This window comes from Emydura macquarii, unplaced genomic scaffold, assembly GCF_026122565.2.
Source record: "Emydura macquarii macquarii isolate MOO-44397 ecotype Brisbane River unplaced genomic scaffold, CSIRO-AGI_Emac_v2 contig_2627, whole genome shotgun sequence".
NCBI lineage: Eukaryota > Metazoa > Chordata > Testudines > Chelidae > Emydura > Emydura macquarii.
This window is the reverse complement of record NW_027132764.1, coordinates 289,998-306,282: the sequence shown is the minus strand read 5'-3', so window position 1 is coordinate 306,282 and position 16,285 is coordinate 289,998. Positions and strand designations below refer to the sequence as shown.

General features: G+C 64.9%; 4 protein-coding genes across 7 annotated transcripts; 1 reads left to right on the top strand and 3 right to left on the bottom strand.

The window, feature by feature from the left end:
- Window positions 1-396: 396 nt before the first annotated feature.
- LOC137163557 (sulfotransferase 1 family member D1-like) lies at window positions 397-3,428 on the bottom strand. The gene is made up of 8 exons (XM_067563826.1): window positions 3,330-3,428; window positions 2,706-2,854; window positions 2,405-2,530; window positions 2,212-2,309; window positions 1,897-2,023; window positions 1,615-1,709; window positions 1,244-1,424; window positions 397-894 (listed from the first exon to the last, which is right to left on the bottom strand). Exons 2-8 carry the CDS (start codon window positions 2,851-2,853, stop codon window positions 782-784), a joined length of 888 nt encoding a protein of 295 aa, XP_067419927.1. The 5' UTR covers window position 2,854; window positions 3,330-3,428; the 3' UTR covers window positions 397-781.
- Window positions 3,429-3,715: 287 nt separating this feature from the next.
- On the bottom strand, window positions 3,716-6,523 carry SLX1A (SLX1 homolog A, structure-specific endonuclease subunit). Of its 3 annotated transcripts, XM_067563893.1 has the most exons (7): window positions 6,425-6,523; window positions 5,949-6,129; window positions 5,659-5,710; window positions 4,954-5,301; window positions 4,647-4,777; window positions 4,416-4,503; window positions 3,716-4,018 (listed from the first exon to the last, which is right to left on the bottom strand). In XM_067563893.1, the coding sequence occupies exons 2-7, from the start codon at window positions 6,119-6,121 to the stop codon at window positions 3,989-3,991; spliced, it is 822 nt and encodes a 273-aa protein (XP_067419994.1). In that variant the 5' UTR covers window positions 6,122-6,129; window positions 6,425-6,523; the 3' UTR covers window positions 3,716-3,988. The 3 variants fall into 3 exon arrangements, with proteins under 3 accessions (XP_067419994.1, XP_067419993.1, XP_067419995.1); XM_067563892.1 differs by lacking the exon at window positions 6,425-6,523 and having other exon boundaries at window positions 5,949-6,176; XM_067563894.1 differs by lacking the exons at window positions 3,716-4,018; window positions 6,425-6,523 and having other exon boundaries at window positions 4,410-4,503; window positions 4,647-4,739; window positions 5,949-6,203.
- A 60-nt stretch (window positions 6,524-6,583) lies between these two features.
- On the top strand, window positions 6,584-7,931 carry BOLA2B (bolA family member 2B). The gene is made up of 3 exons (XM_067563895.1): window positions 6,584-6,764; window positions 6,938-7,035; window positions 7,544-7,931. Exons 1-3 carry the CDS (start codon window positions 6,681-6,683, stop codon window positions 7,647-7,649), a joined length of 288 nt encoding a protein of 95 aa, XP_067419996.1. The 5' UTR covers window positions 6,584-6,680; the 3' UTR covers window positions 7,650-7,931.
- Window positions 7,932-8,195: 264 nt separating this feature from the next.
- CORO1A (coronin 1A) lies at window positions 8,196-16,201 on the bottom strand. Of its 2 annotated transcripts, none has more exons than XM_067563891.1 (11): window positions 16,182-16,201; window positions 14,229-14,431; window positions 12,181-12,303; window positions 11,883-12,012; window positions 10,578-10,759; window positions 10,295-10,414; window positions 9,818-9,922; window positions 9,592-9,737; window positions 9,359-9,416; window positions 8,962-9,174; window positions 8,196-8,679 (listed from the first exon to the last, which is right to left on the bottom strand). In XM_067563891.1, exons 2-11 carry the CDS (start codon window positions 14,424-14,426, stop codon window positions 8,587-8,589), a joined length of 1,368 nt encoding a protein of 455 aa, XP_067419992.1. In that variant the 5' UTR covers window positions 14,427-14,431; window positions 16,182-16,201; the 3' UTR covers window positions 8,196-8,586. The 2 variants fall into 2 exon arrangements, with proteins under 2 accessions (XP_067419992.1, XP_067419991.1); XM_067563890.1 differs by lacking the exon at window positions 16,182-16,201 and adding an exon at window positions 15,135-15,537.
- Window positions 16,202-16,285: the final 84 nt, after the last annotated feature.

Sequence of the window (16,285 nt, the reverse complement as noted above, 5' to 3'; positions counted from 1 at the left end):
ATTGCCCGGCCTGAGGCACGCCAGGCAGCCAGAGTACACCCCTCCCCCACAGCACCCATGGGGGGGTGTTTAAACAGCTGACAGGCACCACATATCTGTGCTGCATGACTCTGCCCCCCCAGCTCCCTCTGTCCTCCCGCCCCCCTCCCTCCACTGCTATCCCCCCCCAGCTCCCCCACCCTGCATGCGTTTCAATGCTGTACCCACTCTGCTCCCCAGAGCCCTGCCCCTCTCACTGTAGGGCCCCCCCCCAGCTACAGTCAGCCCCCAACCCTTTACTCCACTGGCTGCCCTTACTGAACTGGTCTCAGGTTTGTTCATTAGCTACTCACTGCCACCCGCCACGGCCGTTTCACCCGCTGCCTGGACCTCTGGGTTCTGTGGCTTCTTGATGGCTCCAGCCCCAGACCCTAGCCTGGCCCGCCAGGGACTCGGGGGTTATTGAGTGTTCTGGGTCCAGGGAGTGAACGTAGGCGTCCTGGCTCCCATCCCACCACCCCCAGCCTGCTTTAACCAGTAGACCTCACTCCCCTCCCAGAGATGAGGACAGCTGGGAGAGGCCCAGCCCTGTTCCGAGCAGGGCAGGGGGTGGATTATGCAAGAGGCTTTGGCAGGGAGGCAGGTTAAACTAGAATCAGACCCTGGAGTGAAGCCAGGATCCCAGGCTGGCGCCTGGGGGGCCAGGTGGGGCTGCAATGACGGGCACGGAGATTACAGCAGGTAACTCAAGTTTATCTCTACAGGGAGAGGAGGGTGTCTGTGGTGGGACAGGGGGCCCGGCTCAGATCTCCAGCCGGAAACGCAGATCGGTTCCCTCCATTTGCCTCTCGTAGTCAGCATCGAATCGCTCGTTCTGGGCCACCGTGAACTGGTTCTTCCAGTCACCTGTGACACCTGGGGGGGAGGGGAGTCACAGTACCCTGCTGAGCCCCCCACACCCTGCCCCCCATCACCCCACTGAGCCCACACAGACGCCCTGCCCCCCATCGCCCCACTGAGCCCACACAGACACCCTGCCCCCCATCGCCTCACTGAGCCCACACAGACGCTCTGCCCCCCATCGCCCCACTGAGCCCACACACAGGCCCTGACCCCCACTGAGCTGCCCACATCCTGCCCCTGACACCGCATGGAGCCCCCCCACCCTGCTCCCTGTTGAATCCTCCTGCCCTGCCCCCCAGCACCCTGCTGAGCCCCCCCTGCCCTAGGCCTGGTCCCTGCAGCCCTGCCCCACCAGGCGTACCCTTGCGCATGAAGGGCGAGATATCGTGGTCCATGACGCTGGTGGGGATGGTTTTGTAGTTGGCCATAAAGTTCTGCCTCATCTCAGCGAAAGACGTGTGCCGGGCGATCTTCTCCACCAGCTCCTCAGCTGGGGGCCGTCCCAGGAACTCCAGCACCTTGCGGATCTCCCGCTGGGGATCCTGGGCAGGCATAGGGGTCAGTGCTGGGGGCTGCCGGGAGTGGACGGGGCCAGAGCTGGGGGGGGGAATTGTGGGGGGCAGGGGTAAATTGTGGGGACATGGGGCTATCTGGGCGGAGCTGGGGAATGGGAAGGGGGAGTCTGGGAGGGGTCAAGGTGCTGGGGGCAGGATCTGGGGAGCCAGGGCTCACCTCCTTCATGTCCTCGTAGAACAGGTAGAGCATTCGCTGCTCCCGTCTCTTCTCCCACCAGCCCCGGACGTGCTGGTACCACGATCCGAACGACACTGCAGGGGGACCAGATGGGTCAGACAGCCCAGGCCGGCCTGACCCCCTGGGAACCTCCCCAGCCAGCCAGTCCCCCTAGAGGGGGAAGGCCCCATTCCCCATCCCCTGAGCCCGCTGGCCCCTGCCCTGGGGGCAGATCTGAGCGGCCACCCCCTAAAGGGGGAACGCCCCTGCCCCTTTGCCCACCTTCACCAGCCATGAAGTCAGTCAGGAAGTTGTCCCAGGAGCCAGGGTCTGGATGCACCTTCGCCATCTGGTAGAAGTAATAGTAGGACACGGCCACATCCTTGGGGTTCCTGGCCACGTAGATCATCTGGGGGGCACATGGGGCTCAGGGTCTGACTGGCCTCCGACCCCCCTACCTCCTGCAGTTGAGGCCTCATGTCTCCCCACATTACCCCCCCTGCCATGCTGAGCTCTGCTCCCAGCACCCAATGGGAGGAACCATGGCTGCTCAGAGCCCCAGCCTGGGGCCCCCCCAGTTTCTCTCCCCACACTCACCTTACAGTCTTGCTCCCAGAACGACTCCGGCAGCAGCTGCACTGGGAGATGGGTCTTCACTAGCCGCAAGGAGGACCTCTTCTGGAGGAGCTCCACCCCTGGGGGCACAGGACAGGGGTGAGCTGGGAGCTCCCCCCATGACTAGCTGCCCCGCCCCCCACACAACGCCCCCCCGGCACAGAGCCCACCTTACCTGTGGGGACCCCGGGAACAGCAAACTCCAGGAAGGGGACTCGCATGTAGATGGCGTCTCGCTTACATTTCTCGGCGTCTCCATCGTTATAGATCATATCCACGATCTCACTGATCCACGTGGTGCCTGCAGGACCCAGAAATGCTGGGCTAGCGGGGCTGCGGGTCAGGAGTGAGGGGCACCGGCCGAACTGGGGGTGGGGGGAACCTAGGGCTGGGCTAGCAGGGGGTTGTGGGTTGGGAGTGAGGGGCACCAGAGAAGGGCAAGGCTCAGGGCAATGGGGCAAGTTGGAGGCACTCACCAGATTTGGGGTACGTGGAAATTAGCAGATCATCAGGCTGCGCCTGGAACCCCTCCACCTCTCCCCAATTCTCAGCGAAGTATTTGATCATGGGGACTCCCCGAATGGGGACCATGGCTGGGCGCGGGGTCTCCTCGGCTGGCTGCATCCTGGGAGAGAAGGGGTTAAAGAGGAGTTAGACATTCTGGAGCGATCCCTTCCCCCACATCTGTAGAGCCCAAGGCGGGGGTAGGGGGCTAGCAGGGGCCGGGGGCTGCGGGTCCGGAGTGAGGAGCACCGCAGAACTGCGGGGGCAGGGCTAGGCTGGGGGGCACCGCCAAGCGGGGGCGGGAGGCTGTTGCGAAACTTTCTGGCGGCGCAGGAATTATTTCTTGGCTCCGGGACCCCCCTGGATGCGGGGCCAGGCGAGGGTCGGGCTCCGGGCGCCTGGCGGAGCCGGGGGGGCCCCCTTTGCTTAGGGGTAGCAAGAGTGTCCCCGCAGAAGGGCTGTTCCTGGGGGTCAGGTGCTCCAATCCCCCTCCCTCTGCACCGTGCAGGGGCCCCCGGACACCTGGGTCCCTTCCCCTGCCTGGAAGGGAGGTGGTCCTGGAGCAGCAGTCCCCCCCCCCTCCGCTCCCCACTCACTTGCTCCGGGGTCTGGCGGCAGCTGCGGGCGGCTGGGCGGGTTGTATCGGCGGGGCCAGAGGAGGGAGGCGCCTTGGAGACAGGGGCCAGGAGGGGCGGATCCCATCGCCATGAGGTGGAGGGGGAGCTCGGATGCCTGGGTCCCAGTGTTCATCTCTGTATCCCCCACCCTCCAACGCTCAAGGGGCACCGTCCCCGACCACCTGGGTCCCCTCCCCCGCCTCCCGGACACCTGGGTCCCATCCCACACTGGTCACCCCCGCTCTGGTATCGGGGGCGGCTGCAGGCTGGCGTTGTTGTGGGGGCAGGGAAAAGATCCAAGATCCCAGCCCCCCCCCCGCCCGGGGTGGGCACAGGGGACGCCTGGGTCCCTCCCCCTATGCCCCTCCCATGGTGGGACTCTCCCCCACACGCCTGGGTCCCCTCTCCCGCACGGCTCCCTCCCCGGCCGCCTGGGTCCCCTCCCCTATCCCTGGTGTCAGACAGAGCCGAGACTTGATCGCTCCGGTTTTATTTAATTTAATCCCATAATTATCCGCTCCCCCTCCCACCCGGTTAAACCGTGATCTGGGTGGGGGCAGGACCATCGTCCAGGTGTGGGCAGACGGGACCAGCCCTTTGCCCCGCCCCCTCCAGCGCAGGCTCCTTCCCTCTGGTCTTCAGCCCTGCAGTTCCTGTGTCCAGTGTCCCTGCGGGCAGGAGGGGTCAGAGGTGAAGGCGGGAGGGGGGGTGAGAGATGGAGGCAGGGGCTTCCCTGGGAGAGGGGGCAGGGATAGGATGAGGGGGAGGGGCTTAGCTGCCCTAAAACAGGGCTACGAAGGGAGGCGGGGCAGAGAGCAGAGGGAGGGGCTTAGCTGCAAAGTGGGCAGGGATAGGATATAGGGAGGGGCTTGCTCAGAAGGGGGTGGGCACAAGAGGGGAGGAGCTCATCATAGAATGGGGGTGGGGCTTATCTACAAGAGGGTCTTAACCAAGGGGGCAGGTACAGGAAGTGGGAGGAGGGTTAAGGCCTAGAGGGACAGGGAATCTGGGGTGTGACTTAAACACTCATGGGTGGAGTTTAGCAGCAAGTGGGGCGGGGCTTACCTGGGAGGAAGCAGGGACTTCTTCCAAGTCACCATAGCAACCCAGGTGGTAGCGAATCAGGTCACCCCACAGGACCAGGTTCTTGCAGCTGCCAGGAGAAATGGGGGGGTGTCACTGTGAGATCCAGGATGCCAAGGCACAGTGCTGGGGATGTTGCCCACGGCAACTGCATCCCATCCCTCCCCTCCAGGGAGATCCCCCTCCCCTCTCTGCTCCCTCCTGGGCCCATACCCTGGGCAGTGCCCCTCCACAGGCAGGAACTGCTGCGGCTCCTCACGCAGGAACTCCTGGGCCAGGCAGGCGGGGTGGGCAGCCAGGGGGCATCTGGGGTGGAAGCAGCGCAGCGGGGGGTCATTCATGTCCTGCAGAGAGGGGACAGATATGGGGGAGGGTACAGCCCCACCACCACCACTAGACCACATTCCCCATCCAGCTGGGACAGAATCCAGGCGTCCTGGCTCCCAACCCCCCTTGCTCTAACCACTAGACTCCACTCCCCACCCCAGAGAACCCAGGTGTCTGGGAATCCCCGAAGTACCTGGAGTCTCTTCAGGCAGATGGTACAGCACTGGGCCTGGGACTCCTGCCCCTCTGGAGGGCTGGGTTCTTCCTGCCCCCCCTCAGATGGCCCCCCAGCTCTGTCCCGCACCCGGATCTGCCCGAAGGCCAGAGGCATGTGGAGGGGGGGCTGGAGGGCTGGGGGGAAGTCCCGGCAGTACTCCTGCTTCAGCCAGCGGATGGTGAGGGGCAGCCGGCACCAGGGGGCGGTGCGGAGCATGTGGGCCAGGACCCGGAGGTGGAAATCATAGCGGGTCTCCTGGCCGGTGCGACGTCTCACGTGGGTCAGACGGCGGGAAGTGTGGGGGTGCTGCCAAGCCCATTCAAACTACGGGGGAGAGACAGGGGAGTTAGGGGGGGCCCCGGGTCACTCGGTCAGGAGTGAGGGGCACCAGCAGGGGGGGATAGGCCCAGGGCTATGGGGGGTCAGGAGTGAGGGGCATTGGCGGGGGGGCAGATGAGCCCAGGGCTATGGGGGGCCCTGGGTCAGGAGTGAGGGGCACCAGCAGGGGGGGATAGGCCCAGGGCTATGGGGGGTCGGGAGTGAGGGGCACTGGCGGGGGGGCAGATGAGCCCAGGGCTATGGGGGGCCATTGGTCGGGAGTGAGGGGCACCGGCAGAGCGGTGGGATGGGCCCAGGGCTATGGGGGGCTGCGGGTCAGGAGTGAGGGGCGGCGGCAGGTACCCGCAATGCAGCCACGTCCGAGGGGAAGCCGTGGACGATCAGCACCATCTGCCTGCAAAGAGAGAGTCCAGCTCAGGACTGCCCGAGCCCAGCTCCCCCCCAGCCCGAGCTCCCGCCCTCCTGGCAGGCCCAGGCTCAGGCCCTGCCTTGGGGAGCAGGCGTTGGGGGCCGATTTCACAGGGCAGGACATGACATTTGGGGCTTTGTCTGGCACAGGCATCTGGACCCTGCCTTGCCCCCCAGTTACCAGGCCCCGCCCCTGGTTCCCAGGCCCCACCCTGCTCAGTTACCATGGCCCCCGTCCGCTGGTGTTGCGGGCCCCACCACAGCGCCGCCCCGCGTTGTGCTGCCCCTCACGGCGCACGGGGGCCACGGTGAAGCCCACATAGACGCGGCCCCGGTAGCGGGGGTTGGCACAGAGCAGCAGGTAGACACCGCAGAAGTCCCGCAGCTTCGCCCCCATGGCCGGGCCTGCAGGGAGAGAGAGAGAGAGGGCGAGTTGAGTCATGGGCCCCTTGGCCCCCTCACCCCTTCCCCAGCCCCACAGCCCTGCCCCCACCTCAGCCCCATAGCCCCGCCCCTTTCCTCTGCCCTACAGCCCCTGCCCCGCCCCTGAGCCTTCCCCAGCCCCGCCCCCACCCCCACAGCCCTGCCGCTATCCCCCGCCCCGCCCCCACCCTCACCCCAGCGATCCCCCCTTTCCCAGCCCCGCCCCCCGGGCTCCCATTTCCCATCATGCCCCGGGGTGGGGCCCCTCCAATCCTGCCTCAAGCCTCAGCTGCTGGTGGCGCCGCCCGGGTGCTCCCGCTTCTGGCGGGCGCTGCTTCCCAGGATGGATCCTATTGGTCGCTTCGAGAGAAGCCCCACCCCCAACAGAGCTGTGATTGGAGGAGCTGCGGCTAAGGCCGCCTTGGGCGGGACGATAGGCGGAAGTGCGCGGGGAGGGGGGGGGTGACCATAGGCGGAAGTGCGGGGCTCTCGGCAGGCCCAGCGGCGCGGGTGTCTCCGGCTCCGGGGCCGGGATGGAGGCGCCGGCGGCCGAGCTGGATCTGAGCGCGGAGGCCCTGCGGGGGCGGCTATTGCGGGGGCTGGAAGCGGAGCACGTGGTGAGCCCCTCCCGCCCCCCAAGTGCCCCCTTCTCTGGGGCCGGGGTCACATCTCGGGGTCAGGGCTGGGGGAGGGGCGAGGGGTGGGTGGGTGGGTGGATGGATGGATGGATGGGTGGGTTGGGGGAGGGCCCAGGGCCCCCCCCCCCACTCACGTCTCTTCCCGCCCACAGGAAGTCGAGGACACGACCCCAGCTCGTTGCTCCACCAGCTTTAAGGTGCTGGTCGTCTCATCCCGCTTCCGGGGGAAGCCCCTGCTCCAGCGACACCGGTGAGCCCGACAGCGGGGTCCCTTCCCCAGGGCCTCTGGCACTGCTCCTCGCCTGTCAGCATCCTGATCAGAGCTGCTGGGGGCCTCTAGCACTGCCCCCCACCCGGCGCCCCTCATGTTGACAGCTGCCTGCGTTCCCCCTGGCAGGGCAGCGGGGGTCCTGGGACTCCAGCAGTGACACATTTGTTCTTTGTCTCCCCTCCCCCTGCTCCCAACCTGGGGTCAGTTCCCCCCCCCCCCCCCCATTACAGGTTTGGGCCCTTGGCTTTGCTTGTCCTGGAGCTGGCCTCTCTCGGTACCCCCCGGGGAGCCAGGGCCCCACCCTGCCCCTAGAGTTCAGTCTCCCCGAAGCATAGCTGGGTTTAGCTCTGTTGCGGGAGCTCAGGGGCTTGCCTTCCAGCCCCTGTGCCCAGTCTGCCCAGCGCTGCTCCGTGGGGGCTGTTCGGGGGATTCTATTGGGGGGGGGGGGCACCTGGGGCTCTGGCACTGACTCCCCCCTTCCCCGCAGGCTGGTGAATGAGCTCCTGGTGGAGGAGCTGAAGCACATTCATGCTTTCGAGCAGCGCACGCTGACGCCCGAGCAGTGGGAGAAGGAACGAGGGGGCCTGCAGTGAGGGGAGATCTCCTGTGCGGTCCCCTGCAGCCACCATGGAGCAGCACGAAGCTGGGCTGTCTGTGCTTCACAGAGCTAAGGGAGGGGCTGGAATAAACAATCATGCAAAACAAACAAGATGCCTCTGACTGGGCTCCTCACTCCCAACCCACAGCCCCCTGGTAGCCCAGCTGTGTGCTCCCACGAGCTCTGCCAGTGCCCCTCACTCCCGACCTGCAGCCCTTCCCACTATTCCCAGACAGCAGTGGGTGGGGTGGGGGGTGTCCAGATGGGGGATTTCAGGTTATGTATGGGGGGGGGGGGGAAGAGTTTGACTGTGTCTCTTAAAAATCCCCTGGGGGAGGCATCTTGCAAAGCTGCCCTCAGTAGCCTTCAGAGTTAACATGCTAGGGTGGCACCTCCCAGCTGTAGCCAAGTCTCAAGGATGTGATGAGTGGGGGGGTCCCCCCTGATCTGAACTCCCATGCCCCATCACCACCTCCTGGGCGGGGTCTCCTCCACATCCCCCCCCCCCCCCCACACACACACACAAATCAAGGCAGAGGGGCTATTTACAAAGTTTATTGGTAGAAACCTTCACAGCAGACAGACAGATGCCCTGTCTCCTCCCCCCACCCAATGATTTAAACACCCCAAGTAAAAAAGATAAAAGCATCTCTGTACAGGGAGTGAGGGGCTGGGCTCCCACAGACAGGATGGAGGGGGGAGCAATTCTTTTTGGCAGGCAGCTCTGGCTCCTGAAGGGAAGGAGGGTTATGGGGGCAGCTGAGGAGCAATTTGGGAGGAGCTGCCCCCCGCCCATGGAGTAGTGGGCAGAGCCTCTTTGGCTGTGGCAGGAGGAGGATCCGGCTGGCAAAGCTGGGGGGGCATTGTCGGAGCGGCCCTGAGCTGAGGGAAGTTGTTGGGGGGGCTGGAGGGGCTTGGCTGCGATTCCCCGGCTACTTGGCAGCTTCCAGCGCTGCGATGCGTCGGGCCTGCTCCGCCACCGTTGCCTGCAGCTGCCGCATGTCCTCGACCAGCTTCTCCAGCGCCTGCGGGGGGGGGGAACAGAGCTCATGTGGTGCCCTCACTCCCAACCCGCAGCCCCTGCCCCTCACCCCCTCTGCCAATGCCCGTCACTCTCGTCCTGCAGCTCCTGCCCCCCGCTCTGCCAGTGCTCCTCACTCCCGACCCGCAGCCCCTGCTACCCCAGCCCTGGCACCTACCTCTGCCCAGCTGGGCCACTGCCCCTCACTCCTGACCTGCAGCCCCAGGCATGCCCTGCCCTACGCTCTGCTGGTGCCCCTCACTTGCAGCCCCCCCACTTGTCTCACCCCGGGGCTGCCCCCATCGTGGCAGGGCAGGCTCCGTCGCGGCTCTAGGATGCTCTTGTTGACTTTGAACTCGCGGCTCTTGGGTGGGACGTAGCCATCTTTGAGGGAGATGAGCAGGGGGCCGGCATCCTTGCCCCCGAACCACTCCTCTGCTGTCAGGGCAGGGTCAGGCCCTGCTGTGTCAGGGTACAGATCCTCCTGGAACAGGTCTGACTGGGGGGAGGAGAGTGCCAGCATTGGACCCAGGATTCTGGGTTCCCTGCGCCCCCCCAATCTCTAGACCCCACTCCTGAGCTCAGAGCCCTGGACAAAATCCAGGAGTCCTGGCTCCCAACCCCCCTGCTCTAGCCACTACACCCCACTCCCCTGCCATGGCAGACCCAGTGGCCAGGCTAACCTTGCGGGGCACCGTCATGGCGATGGGTTCACATCTCCGCTCGTGAAGTTTGTAGAATCTGAAATCCCAAGAAAAACAGGATTGGGGGTGGGAGGGAACCTTGGGATCATGAAATTTGGGGTGAGGGAGAGAATTGGGGGGCTGAGCAGAACTTGAGGGGCTCTGCTGTGGGGGTGGGAGAGCAAACGGGGCCCAGGAGGGCTGTTGGCATTGGGGGGTTTCGGGGTCCCCACCTGGCGATCTCGCACTTGCTGACGTCCAGGCCCCGCTTGGGCATCCAGCCACCGCCGCGCTGGGACTCCTTGGAGCTAAAAAGGGAGAGGAAGTGCAGGTAGGGGGCCTCCGGCGTCACCTCGAAGTAGCGAATGGAGCTGTCACCCTGTGGGGGACAGACAGGAGTCAGTGGGGGCAGCTGGGGAGCCCCTCAGGAGACCCGGAAGACTAGGTACTGGCCCCGACCTTGCCGCAGAGGTAGATCATGCTGGTGTCGGGGTCATAGTGGGGGAGTAGCACCCCGCTGCTCGTGTCCAGCTCCTCCAGGTTCATGGGCTCCTCCAGGTGGGCCTGCATGTGGGGAGAGGAAAGGGGGTTAGAGGGGTGGGGCTGGGCTGCCCCAGGGAGGGAGGGGGAGGGGAAAAGTCCCACTCAGGGTCCTAAAGCACCACCTGGTGCTCGCTTAGGGAGATGTGGGGAGAAGGGGGTGAGGCTACAAGGTGGGATTGGGGGCAGGGTCTCTCCCTGGGTCCCATAGCAGAGACACATGCGTGGGGGGAGGGGAAGGGGTCTCACTGACTCCCAGGAGCAGGGTTGGGGGAGCAGGGTCTCATGGGTCCCAGGGTGCAGTGGGGGGATCTGAGGTCTTGCTGGGTCCCAGGGGGGCAGCGGGTGGGGCAGGGATTCCACGGGACCCAGGTGGGGGGAGGGTTGAGGTCTCACCGGGTCCCACAGCGCCACCTGGCGCTCACTCATGCGGCTGAAGCCTGTGGTGAGGATCTTCCCGTCAGCCAGCAGGACGGCGCGGACCGGCCGGGAGCCCTCATGGGGGTTGGCCTTCTCCTGCGGGGGGAACAGGGGTTAGAGACAGGGAACCCCCTGCAATCCCCCCTAGCTTTGCCCCTGCAACACCCCAGGCTACAGCCACATCCCAGGTCCTGTAGTTCAGCCCCCCCACTCCGTAGCCCCGCCCTCTAGTCCCCCCACCCCCCTGCCCCGCACTCACAGCGAGCACGCGGCCGGAGCGGGGCTCGATGATGCGGACCCGGCGGTCCCGGCAGGAGGTGCAGAGGCGGGACCCGTCGCGGCTCCAGGCCACGCTGTAGATGGTGTCGGGGTGCAGATCCCGCAGCTCCTGCAACGCCTGACCTGAGCCCACATCCCACAGCAGCACAGCGTTGTCACAGCCTGGGGGCGAGGGGAGGGTCAGTGGGGGAGCCGGGGTAGGGGGCGGGATTGTCTACACCCCCACCAACGCCGCTTTTCCAACCCCACCATGGGTTTCGTACCAAGCCAGCCTGGCAGGGGCCGGCGGGAGAGGCCGGAGCTGTGTGTGGTTGGTGCTGCGCGGCCGGCGAGGGGGCGGGATTTGTACTGCGGGCTCGGTGCCAAGACGGGCCGGGCCCCTGCGTGAGCCCTGCAGACCAGCTTTTCGCAGCCACGGGCCCCAGGCAGGTGTGAATAACGGTGGCCACACGCCACGGGAAGGGTTCAGAGCTCCCCCCTGCCTGTTGCCGGCACCTTAGTGGAGGATAATCCTCAGCGAGGGGTATAAAAATGAGATACTGGGGCCTTCGCCGCCTCTCCCTTCCCACGTCTCTGCATGTGACACCAGTGAATAACCGGGGCCCAGAGCTGGGGGGGCCCAGGCAGGAGGGGGACCCAGCGTGGGAAATCCATCGGAGGGGGAGGAAAAACATTGGCTTTTGTCTTAACTTCACTCGGCTTCCCGGCGCGGCGGCTGTTTGCCCTTCACGCTTTTCTTTTGTTGCCCAGCCCGCCGGTTACGCCGCGGTGCCCGCTGTCGCTCAGCATTGACCTGCCTGCAGCTAACAGCCTTTATCTCCACCGCCATGGCCGGGGGAAGCGCGCGGGAAGCGCCAGCATTTCCCTTCAGCGCAATGACGGCCTTGCTGGGAGATCGCCTTGGCCAGCCAGGCCAGGCCCGGGGAAGAGGGGGCCAAGGCTGTGGGTGGCAGGTGTCCCCCTGCGTATAATTCGTAAGTCACTGGGCGGCAGGCCCCCATGTTGAGCTGGGGGGAGGCACAGCTGGAGGGGACGCGGTTGTTACCAGGCCAGATTGAGCCCTGGGGAATGTCACAGGTCAACAGGGGCCCAGAGAGGAGGGAGGGTCAGTAGGGCAGCCAGGGGACAGAGGGCTCGGTGGGAGGGGGTACGGGGGTGCGCCCCAGGTGGGGGTGGCGGTTACGGGAAGGAAAACTGGGGGGGCAGCAGATGATGGTGGGGGGCAGGGGTGAAGGGGGCCAGGCTGGAAGCTGGGGGGGGTAATGGGGTGCCCCCCGGGCAGTACCTGCGCTCAGCAACACGTTCTGGGCTGTGGGGTGCCAGGCTATGATGCCGACCCGCTTGGAATGGCCCTCCAGCGTCACCAGCGGCTCCGTCAAGGGCCGCACCAGCCCCCCGTCCGGCACCTCCCACACCTGGGGGGAAAGTGTGGGGGTCACACCAGCCCCACGCTCCCTGGGGGGAGCAGCCCCTTGAGTCCTGGCATTACCCCCTGCCCACCCGCCCCCCGCAGGACTCCCCATCCCTGCCATTCTCCTCTCCCCAGGCCAGCCCCCCGCCGGCCCCCGGCTGCCCCTGCTCACCATGACGGTGCAGTCCTCGGAGCCGCTGGCGATGATGTTGTCGTTGTGCGGGCACCACTCGATGTCCAGCACCGGGGCCGTGTGCCCGCACACCAGGGGCTGGGACTTGTCCAGCCGGCCCGTCTGGGGAGTAGGAGAGACACGTTCAGACCCAGGCAGCCGAGATCCTCCCCCTTCCCGCCCCTGCTGGACCTCGCGGTCCCTCTCCCCTCCCAGGGCAGAACCCAGGTGCCCTGGCTCCTGGCTGCAGTTACACCCGTCGCCCACCAGGTGGAGCAGCAGAGGCCTCAACCTTTGCACCATGGAGGGGATTCTCCACCCTGGTCCCCTTTAACCCTTTGTTCCTCTCCCTGCCCCTCACGGGAGCTTCTTCCCCCCTCCCCCCAGTTCAGGGGGTGCAGCCCTGAGGCTGCCTGAATGTGTGAGGCTGGGTTGGGGTAGGTGAAGGGGAGCGTGATCTAGTGGTTAGAGCAGGGGGCTGGGAGCCAGGACTCCTGGGTTTTCTCCCAGCCCTGGGAGGGTGGGTGGTTAAGTGTTTGTTGGGGCAGGGGGGTTGGCGAGTCCCGCTGCTCCCCCCATGGCCCCAGGGGAGTTTCCCGGGGAGGTGTAGGGGCTGGGTGTCTGGCTGTGTCAGTCTTGCGACACTGCTCCCAGCCCTGGTGCCCCAGACGTGCCCATAAAAGGCGACGTGAGCCCCCCCCCCCCCTCCCCGCTGTGGAGCAGGAAAAGCATTGAGAAGGCGGCAAGATCTGCCAGAAGGGCATGCTGCTCCTTCAGTGCCTGGGTCACGTGGGCCCTTCTTAGCTCCCAGGATGCCTGGGTCCTTCCTAGGCCCCCACCCACTCCTACCCAGGATTACTGGGTCCCTTCTCCCCCCTACACTGAGAGCCTCTCCCCCATCGCATGGCCACTCCCCACTGAACACAAAATCCCCCTTCCATGTGACCCCATGTTCCTCCTGAATAGAGAGGAATAAGGTGGGACCCACAAAAATGGCAACCCCAGAAAAAAATTACAGAAGGACGGGAAATTCCCTAACTGCCGGGGATAGGAAGGGCCAGGCAGTGCAGGATTCAAAGGCTTAGAAACCAGAGAGTGTTGAAGTGGGGCCCAGGGCTGGGCTAGCAGGGAGCTGTGGGTTGGGAATGAGGGGCACCGGCAGAGCTGGGGGGTCCCAGGGCCAGGCTAGCAGGGGGCTGCAGGTCAGGAGTGAGGAGCACCAGCAGAGTGGGGGGAGGGGCTGGAGCTCTGTTCCCAGTGTTTCTGCTCCCTTCTCTCCCATCACGATGGAGTCACAAGACAGCGCGTCCCGCGGGCTGAGGGACCCTCCAAGAGCTTGTCCTGCCCAGGAAGGACACAGGGCCCTTTGTAACCCAGCACCACGGACCTTCCCCCCGCCCCTCACTCCCGACCCACAGTCCTGCAAATCCCTCGCTCTCCCAGTGCCCCTCACTCCCGACCCGCAGCCCCCTGCTAGCCCAGCCCCGGGTCCCCCCAACATTAGGTGCTCTGGTGTCCTTCAATTCTGACCCACAGCCCCCTGTGCTACTCTGCTCCTCTCTCTTGGTAGGCTCATCGCACCCGGGACTGAGCTGTGACCTGACACGACCCCCCCCACCCCTCCCATCTTCCTCCCCAGCCCGGGCTGCGTTCAGAGCCAGGACTGGGCCACTAGCTGTGGTGTTTCAAACCTGCCCCCCTCCATCTCCTCCCCCCTCAACCCACTTCCCCTTTTACACGGCTGTTTCCGCCCCAGGTTCAAATTTGGAGCCATTTAAGGCAAAAAAGTCAAGATCTGCCTGTTAGGCGGTTTCACAAAACACCCCTCCCCCCCGGAAATACAGACAGATGGGGAGGGACAGAACCTTACCTAAGAAGGGGCAGCAGAGAGCTGGGGGGGGGGGGAGCCCAGGCCTGGGAGAGCAGGGGGCTGCGGGTCAGGAGTGAGGGGCAGCAGAGAGCTGTGGGGGGGGGAGCCCAGGCCTAGGAGAGCAGGGGGCTGTGGCTCAGGTGTGAGGGGCACCGGCTGGGGTGGGGGGTGGGGTTACCTTGGCCAGGGGCAGCACCATGAAGGCCCCTCCCCCACTGGCCTCCACGATCATGGCCAGGAATTTGGGGTTGACGGTGCAGAAGCTGCTGTCCCAGGTGGTCTGCGAGATCCGCACGTCATCGTAGCACTGGTCGGCCTTCGCCGGCTGCCCGAAGACATGGCGGAACTTGCTGCTGCGCACGACCTTCCGGCTCATGGCGGCTGGGGAGACAACCCGGTTACTGGTGCCCCTCACTCCCGATGCGCAGCCCAGCAGGGAACCCTCTTTGGGGACAGCACTGGGGGGGGCGCCCAGGCTTTGGGGGTGCTTTGCCACCCTTGAGGGGGGAGCGTGGGAGCTGGATCTCCAGCTATTATATCCACTGTGGTGCCCCCCCATGGGTTATCTCATGAGACCCCATGGCCCAGTTGCCCTCGGAGATGCTCTTCTGCACTGGAGGAGCTGGGCACACAGGATACTGCCCCCCTGGCCCAGGTAATCTCTTCCGCTGACCCCCCTCTCCCTGCCCTCTCCTCCCCCCCGTAGCAGTCTCTGCCATAACACAGAACCCTCCCAGCCACTTTGAAGTGCCTTCGCAGATCAATAAATTAATCCATCCCCACAGCTCTCCAGGGATAGGAGACCTATGGTGCTAAGAGGGGAAGGGGCTGGCCAAGAGGACCCAGGAGTCCTGGCTTCCAAACCCCCGCCCCCACACACACACACACTCCACAGAGCTAGAGATAGAACCCAGAAGTCCAGACCCCCCAGCCAGAGATAGAACCCAGGAGTCCTAGCTACCAGTACCCCCCAGTTCTGACAAGCCAGAGCTAGAACCCAGTAGTCCTGGTGCCCAGCACCCCCCAGTTCCCCCAAGCCAGAGATAGAACCCACGAGTCCTGGCGCCCAGCCCTCTGCTCTCACCGGCTCCAGATGATCTGGTGTCACAATGAATCCGGAGGCTGCAACTCAAAGTGTTTTCACAGCTCGGAGGGGGTGGCGCCTTAAAGGCACAGCTCAGCCACAGGCGAGGGCGGGTGGAGGGAGGGGCACTAGACACCCCCATCCCATTTCTCCCATCTGGGACCCAGGGATGGCTTGCTAGGGGTTGGGGGGCTAGGATGGAAATAAGGGGTCTGGGACACAGCTGTGAGACCAGGATGGGGCATGGGACCCATGCATCCAGAATGGCAGCGCTGGGATCTCACCCCCAGGTGGCTCTGCAGTCATCTGTCTGTCCATCCATCCTCCACACTGCACTGCACTTCATTGCCCTTCCTGTCTGTCTGTCCTTCTCCACACAGCTGTCAGTCCAGACACCTCTTTATCTGTTTGTCTATCCCCAGACACTTCTTTAGATAGCTAATCATCTATCTATCTATATATCCCCCCACCCATCCATACACCCATCTATCTATCCTTACTCCCCTGCCCGCCCCATCTAGCTGGCTATCCTGCCTCCGGCAATCTCTATGGGTCAGCCGTGGGAATGGCCGCATTGCTTTTAGCCGTGACGGATCTTGTTACTGGAGGATTCAAGGGGCTAATTGGGGGTGGGAGAGCTTTGTGGGCCCGATCCTGGGCTGAGGGTTCCCTGTAGGCAGGATGCCGGGAAGGGCGGGTGAAGACATGGGAGAGGGGTCCAGGCAGGGGGCGGGGGTCTGCAGGATTGGGGGGATGGGGAAGCGTGAGGGGATGTGGGTCTCCAAGCCCCAGCCCTGGTGGGGTGGGGGAGCTGTGGCTGGTATAACAGCCCAAGAGCTGTCCAGGGAGCCGTCAGCCACAGCCTGGCTCTGGCTAGTCCCCCACAGCCCAGCTTTCACCATGCTGGACACTCAGCCCAGCTGGGGTGTAGCAGCGCTGGTTCCCCACAGCCCCACCACGGATTGCAGGCCGCTTTAGATCAGGGATGAACTCTTGCTTCTGGGTCTATTTCCATGGCATTTGAGGCCAGGAGAGGCATTTGATCACCTTGTGGGGCCCCTGAGGGCCTAACCCCACATGATGAATTTCAACCACCTTCCCCTGGCAGGAGTCCAGTAACTTGGCTTGTGGCTAAAGCACCTTGCGACGCA

Excerpts from the sequence above, each read along its gene's own strand:
- LOC137163557 (XM_067563826.1), bottom strand. The coding sequence starts at position 2,853 with ATGCAGCCAGCCGAGGAGACCCCGCGCCCAGCCATGGTCCCCATTCGG. Across the intron at positions 2,531-2,705 it reads TTCCACGTACCCCAAATCTG|GCACCACGTGGATCAGTGAG; the intron begins GTGAGTGCCTCC and ends TGGGTCCTGCAG. Across the intron at positions 1,710-1,896 it reads TGACTTCATGGCTGGTGAAG|TGTCGTTCGGATCGTGGTAC; the intron begins GTGGGCAAAGGG and ends GTCCCCCTGCAG.
- SLX1A (XM_067563892.1), bottom strand. The coding sequence starts at position 6,166 with ATGACTCAACTCGCCCTCTCTCTCTCTCTCCCTGCAGGCCCGGCCATG. Across the intron at positions 5,711-5,948 it reads ACCAGCGGACGGGGGCCATG|GCAGATGGTGCTGATCGTCC; the intron begins GTAACTGAGCAG and ends CTCTCTTTGCAG. Across the intron at positions 4,019-4,415 it reads AAGTCCCTGCTTCCTCCCAG|GGACACTGGACACAGGAACT; the intron begins GTAAGCCCCGCC and ends TCCTGCCCGCAG.
- BOLA2B (XM_067563895.1), top strand. The coding sequence starts at position 6,681 with ATGGAGGCGCCGGCGGCCGAGCTGGATCTGAGCGCGGAGGCCCTGCGG. Across the intron at positions 6,765-6,937 it reads GGCTGGAAGCGGAGCACGTG|GAAGTCGAGGACACGACCCC; the intron begins GTGAGCCCCTCC and ends TCCCGCCCACAG. Across the intron at positions 7,036-7,543 it reads CCCCTGCTCCAGCGACACCG|GCTGGTGAATGAGCTCCTGG; the intron begins GTGAGCCCGACA and ends CCTTCCCCGCAG.
- CORO1A (XM_067563890.1), bottom strand. The coding sequence starts at position 15,276 with ATGGGGGTGTCTAGTGCCCCTCCCTCCACCCGCCCTCGCCTGTGGCTG. Across the intron at positions 12,304-14,228 it reads TGGTGCTGCCCCTGGCCAAG|ACGGGCCGGCTGGACAAGTC; the intron begins GTAACCCCACCC and ends CCTACTCCCCAG. Across the intron at positions 9,738-9,817 it reads TGATCTACCTCTGCGGCAAG|GGTGACAGCTCCATTCGCTA; the intron begins GTCGGGGCCAGT and ends TGTCCCCCACAG.